This window comes from Paralichthys olivaceus, chromosome 13 (genome assembly GCF_024713975.1).
Source record: "Paralichthys olivaceus isolate ysfri-2021 chromosome 13, ASM2471397v2, whole genome shotgun sequence".
NCBI classification, from domain to species: Eukaryota; Metazoa; Chordata; class Actinopteri; order Pleuronectiformes; family Paralichthyidae; genus Paralichthys; species Paralichthys olivaceus.
In genome coordinates, this window is record NC_091105.1 from 3,812,442 (window position 1) to 3,822,175 (window position 9,734).

A 9,734-nucleotide genomic window follows, 5' to 3' on the forward strand; every position below is an offset into this window, starting at 1 on the left:
CTGTGTATTTTAACAGAAACAATCGTGTGAAAGTCTCAGGTGGCTCCTCTCTCCGTTCCCCGCAGCTTCACTCTGTTTGTCAGTCAAACCGGTGACAGACTTTGTAAATGTCACTGGTTTCCGGGGAATAAAAAGGAATCGTACGCAAAATAAATTATGCAGTATCAATACTCTCCCTCTCTCGTGTCGTCTCGCGCAGATATCCACGTTCACGGGGGAACGGTTCCTTCCAACCTGTTCAGAGACCATTAAATTAACTGGAGGCTGATGGTGAAATGGGACGTTTGGGAAGGGAATAAATTCACCATAAGGCGTCTGAACGTGCACGGCAGAGAATGAAAATAATTCAATTATCAGTGGCTTTCTTTAATATGAGTCATGTTGCATAAAGCATGACAGGGATATCGATCCACTATGCTTAATGTTCCCAGCCGCTGCGCCTTGCTGTGTAAAGCCATGTTTAGATTGGATTATGATCTTTGTTTGGCACGAGCTAATGAGATTTCAGAGTCGGAAAATGAAGCTTTCACACCAAAAATGATTTGTTTCTATTTCGGGGATCAGAGTATCAAAGTCTACGGGCGATAATCGCAGAAGAACAAAACTCATTTCTGGAAGAACAGAGTTTTTTTAGCAGGACTGATAACTTTTCTTTCATTTCAGAATTATTTATGGGCGCAGGTGTCAGTGTTTTCAGATGATAAATATTCATAGTATCATTACTCCTCAGATGTGTTGTCTACATCCCAGCGGGTTGTCATCACTGCTCACAGCAGCTTGTGTAACAAACTGGTTTCCTCCTGCTGCCAGCATGCATTGTGTGTGAGCAGGTTTGTGTGTGAACAAACGGTGCATGTGTCGTTCTGCCTTCCAATAACAGACACAATGAGCCGAGGATTGCATGCACGTCGCTACTTTGACTTTTGAAAATGAGCAAAACTGTGAAAAGGCTCCAGTAAAGATGTCTGTGACATGATAATCCAAAAAGCACAGGCTGCACATTTCTCCTCTGTGGGATCAGCTCACATTTAAAATTCTGATCCTCTCCAGCTCCCTTAAAGAAAAAAACAACCCTATGGATGTGTGGTATCAGCAAGATTGTTAAGAAAAACACAACACAGGCTCACATTCGCCTGCTTGCAAAGAGAATTCACAGGTCAATCCATCCGAGTCTCGCTTCAGTGTGAGGTGCACAGCTGATGATTGCATATCAACATATTTGGTGTCATAGGAAAGATTGTTATTCTGCAAGGTGTCCTGGAGGGTCTCGGCTCAAAGAGCAGGTCTGGAGACTAGTGTGTGTGAGTGTGTGTGTGTGAGTGTGTGTGTGTGTGTGTGTGTGTGTGTGTGTGTGTGTCTGGGTTCATAGAAAACCAATCGAGACACCTGCTGGCTACCACTGCCAGCCGCTGATAAAATGGGAAAAGAATGTGTTGGGCCTCCGGCTCATTCTGCAGCTTTGAAAAGGGCAGGGTGGAAGAAAAATGGTTTCCTCATTTATTTATTTTTTTTGTTTGTCCTTAACACCTGCCACTTTTACCAGCTACAGAATAAAGTTAATGGAATAAAACACATTAAAAGCTGCACTGTGAAACTTTTTATTACAAAAAGAACAGCGGCTCCAGGCGGAAAACAGATTAAAAGAAAAGACAGGAAAAAGCTGCTCGAGCAACCGACCCACAACATCAGGATTAAAGCACTTCACCATCTATCATGCACGGAGAGGACACTCTGCGAGAAATACATGCGGAAAACCAGAAAAGGAAAACACCTCAGCACAACATTGCAACGTTTGCAATAGGGAGGAGAAGGCCACAGCAGATCACAAGAACATCACGGGTCGTGGAAAGGGTCACAGTTCACTTCCTGTCCGGGCAGGAAAGAGCTCAGGGGAAGATTTTCTTTTTTCTTTTTAGTGAGTTGTATGACATCTCTGTGAAGTGCAAAGACACTGACGCTTCAGTGAAACCGGTGATTTCCAGTGTCTCTGCTACGTATGATACTGTAAACAATCTACACTATAAGGCGCACAGTTGAAAAGTTGCCCAACGAAAGAGCCACAACATCAGTTCGTAAAGGGTTTGATGTGAAAACGTTTCGTCGTCTTCACCATCAACTCTCTGCAGATCTGGCATACCAACTGTCAATATACCAACTGCAGGCAGTAAAATGCTGTTAACAGTTTTTTTTAAATGGGCGCGACACAGGAAAATAAAAAATAAAAACTACAATCAAAGACAGAAATGTGAACCCATTTTCTTTCTTTTTTCCTAAAACATCAATCTAAACTTTTTTTTCTTTCTCAAATTAGGCACACGGTACAGCACAGTAAACGTTGTTTTTCTTCAACACCTCTTTTGGTTGCTGACATCTAAAGACGCGGACACTGGACGTCCCTCCACGTGAGAGGAAGGACCCGTTGTTTTTTTAATCGCACACACAGAACAGTTATAGTTTCTCGCTGCTGACATCTTATCTCTTGAAACCGCTCAGAAACATTAAAGGGAGAACTCTTCCACTACGGTTTCCTTCTTTGTGATTATTTAACCTGCTTTTATGAACCTTTGACACCGAGTCTCGCTCGTGGGTTTAGGCAACAATCACCGCTGAATATCTTACACAGACGTAAGGCATGAAACTCGTCGCCTGAATCTCATCGGTCGTATAAACTCGTCTGGATCTCTGGGGTTTGTCAACAAAATTAAAGATAACACTGGATCTGTTTTCCTGTTACTGTTTTAAACACTGATTGTCTACATTATCAATAAAAATCTAAGGACGTAAACGCGATACGATGTAAACACTGTTTTTCATCCAACCAGCTTGGATTTCGAAAAGATACTCGACCCTGTGTGAGACATGAGATGTGATGCAGGGGGAGCGAGGTAGTCCACAAGGGAACTGATGGCAGATGACGGGGAACCTGAAGAGGCTCGTGGAAGTTTGATCAATAATCTTCACTGCACAGTTCTGGTTGTCTTGTTATAGTTGATTAGATTTGGCAGGGAGAAGCTGTTGAACTCTGGTCTCAGTCCGACCCTCAGAGGATTTTGTGAACGCCTGGTGAATCCGCTGTCATTTGTTCTAAGGGCCAAAGTGCTCTTCTAGAATCGAATCAGTCCATTTCACTCAATCTTCTAAATGTGTGGGCTCCTCAGACGATGCGGTAATCGAACGTGTCCTTCTCGGTGTGGTCTGTCCAGTTGGATGAGGGCATGCTGCGGTACGGGTCCAGCAGGATGCGGAAGCAGCGCACGATGAGCAGCGCCAGGAAGATGAAGAGCAGCAGCACGAAGACGAAGGCGGCCTTCTGCTCCAGCGTCAGGTAGGAGGGCGCGTGATGGCCGCCGCCTGACGAGGACAGCGTGCTGCTGAACAGGCCCTCAGCCATCCTGGGCACATCCATGCTTGATCGTCTCGGCTCCAGCTCTTTGTCGGTTGGTGAAAGATTTGCGGTGAAGACGGGGCTCAGCGGATCAGACCTGTGTGAGAATCCAAAGAGATGGATTATAGATCATGTCCTCTGCAATGTCACAGATGGAAAAGCAAAGAAATGCATCCGCCTAGAAACAGGAACGTCTCCAACACACAACAACAGCAAAACAAAAGTGTCAGGCCTGAAGACCGAGGCTCTCAGATGAGTTTATTTTTAGGATCTCCATGCGAAAGGCCCACAGTGTGAGCAGAGACGGCTCGAGGAACTCCTTCAGCCTCTGGGGTGGGATTTGTCTCTATGGATTTTACATTCATAGGAGGGAACACTGCTCCTGAGGAAGATTCGGCGGCGGCCTCATTAAACTATTCTGAAATTATTCAGTTACTAAACATTGTCGTGCATGAAGAGAAGAGATTTTCTTCTCCCTTGGTTTTCATTAATTCAGATGATGCGGGATGAATTACTAACCAGGCAAATGAGCCAAGTGCCTCAGGGCCCCTGAACGGTATCGGCCCTGAAAAACTCCAGAGTTACAGTCAGTCAACTAGTTTGCATTAATTTAATTTCGTTCTGTTGTGAACAACATCAACTGAACACGAGTCAATTGTTAAAATTAAAGCAACACTGTGTAACTTTGACTGAGCAACAGCGCCCTCTGCAGCCACGCGTGGTGATTGATTCTGTTGGCCTCTGTGTCCTCGCCATACACAAAGATGGACGACATGACAACTCCCGAATAGCTTCACTCTTCAACTTGCTGGACCTGAATCTGAAAAGTTTCAGAGTGCTGCTTCAACTTGTGTTTGATCATTCCACATTGTTCTGTTTGTAAAACAATCCCATTAAAAGATGCAAACTAACAGAGACATTATCATTGGAATAATTTTTTTTGCCTCTAATAAAACGACTGCAATGAGCTGCTCTGTTTCACTGGGTGACACGTTCCCTTCATCACCATTAACACACACGAGTTAATTCAGACTCCACATCCACCATCCTGCTTCCATAAATACCCACTAGAGCTGTAGATGCGTATTAATCCGCAGCTAAACACAGTCTCTAACAAATGCAGTAATTATCCGTGTTGAAGACGTGTTTGTTAAAAACTGTGATGCCCAGCTGTTTCAGGAAATGACTGAGTCTGCAGGAGGGACGAAAGTGTTTGGAGCTTAAAGCCACAAACAGGCTGCAGAATAAAGAAAGTACATGGAGATGATTTAACACGTTGTTGTTTTGTTATTGTGAGTAATTGACAATTGAATAACGACCTTTAATCAGGGGCGCTGCAACATGGTGGGCAAAGAAGGCTGTGGCCTGTGGACAAAAGCTGAGAGGGGCCCCCTCATGTTGCAGCAGCAGCATTTTGAGAACCGTCTTTAATTCTAGGATGTAATGGAATCACTGCAATGACACCATGATCCCAGAACGAGGGGAAAGCTTCATTATCGTAGACATTTGAAGTTGAAGACATGAAATGTGTGATGATGTGTCTGAAGCTACTTTCAGACATGTGCAGAAGCACAAAGATGAAGAGGAGGAGCCGCACACGTAAAGACGATGAAAACTTGAAAAGAGCTTTCGGATGACACAATGTGCAGTGAACTCAAACATTTGATCACTGCAGCGGAATCTAAATATCATGTACTATCTCCCGAACGCTCTAGACTCCGCCCCTCGTCTGAATGTTTTGCTGTGTGTGTGGAAGGAAAAGTGTGGAAATGTTCAGACCTAATATTCGTAACATATTCCAGAGTTCATGAAAGCGGTTCTCAGATGTTGATGGAGGTTTGAACATAAACTTTTGTTATGTACGTGTCGGCACAGTCTGACCTTTGGTTATAATTCTGATGCTTCAACAATCATTCTGACGTTGGGGCCCCCGAGGCCCTATGACAGGCGCATTTAATTCACACTTGTCAATAATAAATAAATCATCAGGACAGTGGCAGTTCACAGGATCGTTTCTCCCAGTGCATCCTGGGAAGTTAATTCTTTAAGCAACAGCCTTATTTGTACTTGTGTTACAAGGTTGCAAATGGCTGCAACAACTTAAACACGTTAAAGAAAATAGTTTTCCCTTTAAATCGAACACACTGGGCAGACTTGAGTTAAATTCATTTAGGTTTAAATTGGTTGTAAGGTTAATTAAAGTTGTGCTAATTAGAAAAACTCAGGATGAGAACAGCGGGTCAGTTTGTTTGTTAGCTGCAGTTAAACCTCAGCTATAAAGAACCAGCCGCCTGCAGCAGTGTGTGTGTGTGTGTGTGTGTGTGTGTGTGTGTGTGTGTGTGTGTGTGATGGATTTGATGGTTTAGTTGTCTGATTTAAATTCATCGGTCCAAACGCAGCCTGCAGGTCTGTTCATCATCTGATGTTGTTTCTCCTGCTGAGCAAATTATCACTTTGTGTGAGTGTTTGCTGCAAATCTTTCTCGGAATCCGTCTTTTCTTTCCACTGCAGGAGCAGAAAACACTTTTATTAAATCTCAGTGGGGCTGCTCAGAAATCTGCCCTTTCTTGTTTTTCTCTCCGAACTCTTTTTTATTTTTTTTATTTGTAGCAGTATTTTTTTTCAACAACTGAACTGAGAATGAGCAACGTGAGCTGTCAGGGACAATTATCTAAAACTGGTCAGGACAGTCAAAGCAGGCGGTGCTGTTCAGTCCACTGCAGCGTGCACAAGAGACGACATCGATACCATGGCAACAACAACGAGGACCCGTGCCACTAGCTTTCTAAGAAGAACACTAGAACGTCTAAATGTCTGAAATGGTGGCGGACGTGAATCACTGCGTGTTGTCACTCTGTTTATAACTTTGATTTTAAAATAATTGTTTGAAGAATAAGGAATAGGAATAATTCACGGATCTTTAGGAAAAAGGATCAGACACATTAAGTAGACTGGTATCTATGAGTGCAAAGCAGGTTGTCCACTAACCAGAAGGTCGGTGGTTCGATCCCCGGCTCCCTAAAATTAGTGTGTTACAGAGGAAATATATCAGCGCTGTATGAATATGTGTTATTAACACTAGAAAATAATTACAGAATTACTTAATCAATGCTTATTGAGATCATTTTGGGATCGTCTTCCTGGTTCCATCTGAAAATTAGACGACTTGTGAAAATGAAAAATCATTTTGGGGCAGAAACATCTTCTCTCCATCTCATCTCTCTATTCCTGCTCATGACAGATTTCACTTTTGATGCCGTCCTGACCCTCGGGTAAGGATCCTGTTATCTAGACAGTCTGTCTGAAAATAAGGGATGAGGTGACAGTTGGCCTTTGCATTTAAAAAACTGTTGTTGGTTGAACCTGAAAGTCGCTCTGTGAAACTGCAGAGCACATTACAACAAAAATACAGCAACGTTACTTGCGTTAGCCGTGGTGTTGCATCACCACATCTTAGGAAATGTATAAAATTAATTTTTCTAATGAGCAGAAAAACTAAAACGAAGCAGCCGCTCATTTTCAGATCAATCCGATCATTATCAGATCATCAGCTGCCTCTGAGAAATGTGAGCGAGACTCAAACTACGATCTTCACCGGGTTGTGTCCTTCGGTTACGCTTGTGTGAGCGTGAAGAGCCGTCACGCAGACTGACGGTCACATGGGAGGGATGTTATGAGACGGCTCCGAGAGACATGACGGGCTGAGGAGCTGTTTCTGAATAAAAAAAAAGAGGAAAATAAGAAAAGATTTCTGTGGACACCTCTCGGGAGAGAGAGCAGCTTTCAGCTCTGTCTCACTGATGAGCGTCCTGTAATCCATCACACTTAAAACTCAGAAATGATATTTCACAGCAGTGATTCATGGGCCTCGTGGTGAAGAAATGAGAAGGAACAGGGCTGGGTTTTTTTCTTCCTCCTCGTCCGCTGGTTTACACGTCAGAGTTTAATGTCAGATCATAAGCTCGTCATCTCGTCTGCCAACGACACAGTGAGGTTACAGAGTATCAAACACTTAGGGCCAGAAACCACTCCGCTGTTTGTTAGCAGGTTATATAATGCACTCTGAAGAATCTCAACACTGACTAAGAGTTCAGAGCTTTTCTCGACAGTCGCATCTAAACATTTAAGCTTCTTCTGACAACTTCAGAAAGAGCAGCACGTCCTCCGCTGCCTGGAAAAAGCTCATGTCATCTATTTATGTTCCTTGGTCGTCGGCAGCGACGTTTCAGGAAAGATAATAATTACTTCTCCAGCAGTAAAAAATAAACCTTAGCAAAGCCTCACTTTGAGGCCCCACTGACTTCTTGTTTGATAAGTGCATCAAGTTATTTTGGTCCAAATGCACAAAGGATGCTGCATCGGGGCGGTTGCCGTGGCGAGAAGAGATGAAGCGGTGACAAGGAGCTGACAAGAAATTGAGTGTGACAAGGACGTGAAGCCAAATTTAGAAGTGAAACCGATTGAGTTGAAAAGTTGTTGGAATCTCCAGAGCTGTATCTGTGTGTGTGTGTGTGTGTGTGTGTGTGTGTGTGTACAGCATAATCACTGATCTTGTCAGGACCAGTGGACGTCATGGGGACCAAAGCCTAATGAGGCAAACATCATTACTGAGGTCCTGGTTAAAGTTAGTGGTGAGATGTGGTTTGGTTGAGATTAAGTTTGGGTTTAAACTGTATATATATATATGTTCCATAAATTGGCCTGAAGGTTAAGGTTGGGGATTAGGTATGAATTTAAATGTGTGTTTGACGCTGTATGTGTGTGTGTGTGTTACACCCTAAGGCTAAAAATCAAATGTAAAAAAAATATGAATTTGTTTGTTTTTTTAAAGGATGAAAATTTGAGGCTAAAACTTTTAAATACGTCATATGAAATTGTACATATATTAAAATGTAATACAGTAAATGTGTTCTATTTTGTTATATTTGCACATTACAAGTTTTAAGTGGTCATTTGACAGTTTTTTTACAGTCATCTAAATAATTAAAATTTGAATTATCATGAAATAACAGACAACATGCTTTATCTACCCCCCCCCACACACACACCCTTCAGAAACCCCTGCATTTGAAATGAGTAAAAATTTAAATTTAAAACACATTTAATTATCCACAAAAAAATTAGAACATAACATTTCCTTTGTAATTAAAGTAATTTGATGTGTATAACTATGATAAACATACTTACATATATTAGTGTAAAGAAACTGCGTGCAAAAGTGTAAGGAATCATTAATCATGTGACTCTCTATGAGATTAAACATGTAATAAATGTTTAAATGCTAATATGATTTACTTGCAGATGATCCATTTAAACGCATGTGATGGATGGAGACACTGCAGCTCCGGGAAGAAGAAAAAAAAAAAGAAGATGAGCCGCCATTGAAACGAAGCTTGATTTACTCTACATGTTTGTGTCTTCATATATTATCTGAACCTGTAGATTAATGGTGGAGTCACAGCTGGACTCCACGTGGATGCATCACAAACATCTGTCTCCTCCCCGGCTGACTGCTTCACACCTTCACAGCAGGAAACCTCAGAACATCTCGTTTCAAATTAAAAAAAATTAAAAATGAAAAGATGGAGAGTGAGCATCATCATCATCATCATCATCATCTTCATCCTCTAACCTGTTGTTATCAGCGGGTTAGCGGGGGGGGGGGGGGGGTTCTCCGTCAGCGGCGGGTCTCCATCTCGGTGGATCTCACGCGGCTCGGGTTGTTTTTCTTGGACCGAATCAAGAGGCAGCAGCGGCGGACACGCGCGTCCTGGCAGACCGATAGAAAAACACCTCGCAGCCGTGTTGTTGCTTCTGTCTCCGCGGACTGAGCCGGTCAGACCTCACCCTCTCTCTCTCTCTCTCTCTCTCTCTCTGCTGCTGGTGAAGATGATGATGAAGAGGAGGATGGATGTTCTCTCTCTCTCTCTCTGTGTGTGTGTGTGTGTGTGTGTGTGTGTGTGTGTGTGTGTGTGTGTGTGTGTGTGTGTTTCTCTTCCTCCTCCTCGTCCTGACGCGCCGCTTTATCCCCGCAGACACGAAGAAGTGGTACCCGTCGCTACTGGCAACCTGTTGCCATAGCAATCCTCCAGGTAGGCTATATATACTGCAAGCAGATGAGGGAGGGAAAAGGTGTGGCCCTCACATGTCTGCAACTTCGGCCACACACTCACAGAAATGACGTGAAATAAAGAGATGAAAGCAGAGAAAGCAGGTGTTACAGGAGGTCAAAGGTGAGTCCACGCGGACATTCGTGCCACTTTAATGTCCCGTGATGTCAAACCTGTGATGTGAATATGAATGCGTGTTGTCATGGCAGCAAAACACCAGTGTTTTATGCATTTTATTA

At 43.1% G+C, this 9,734-nt stretch overlaps 1 protein-coding gene across 2 annotated transcripts; it reads right to left on the reverse strand.

Annotated features, from left to right (window-relative positions):
* Positions 1-3,020: 3,020 nt before the first annotated feature.
* On the reverse strand, positions 3,021-9,159 carry LOC109641151 (cortexin-3). 2 transcript variants are annotated; one of them, XM_020105501.2, is made up of 2 exons: positions 9,018-9,159; positions 3,021-3,482 (listed from the first exon to the last, which is right to left on the reverse strand). In XM_020105501.2, exon 2 carries the CDS (start codon positions 3,404-3,406, stop codon positions 3,155-3,157), a length of 252 nt encoding a protein of 83 aa, XP_019961060.1. In that variant the 5' UTR covers positions 3,407-3,482; positions 9,018-9,159; the 3' UTR covers positions 3,021-3,154. The 2 variants fall into 2 exon arrangements, with proteins under 2 accessions (XP_019961060.1, XP_069393778.1); XM_069537677.1 differs by lacking the exon at positions 9,018-9,159 and adding an exon at positions 8,681-8,914.
* Positions 9,160-9,734: the final 575 nt, after the last annotated feature.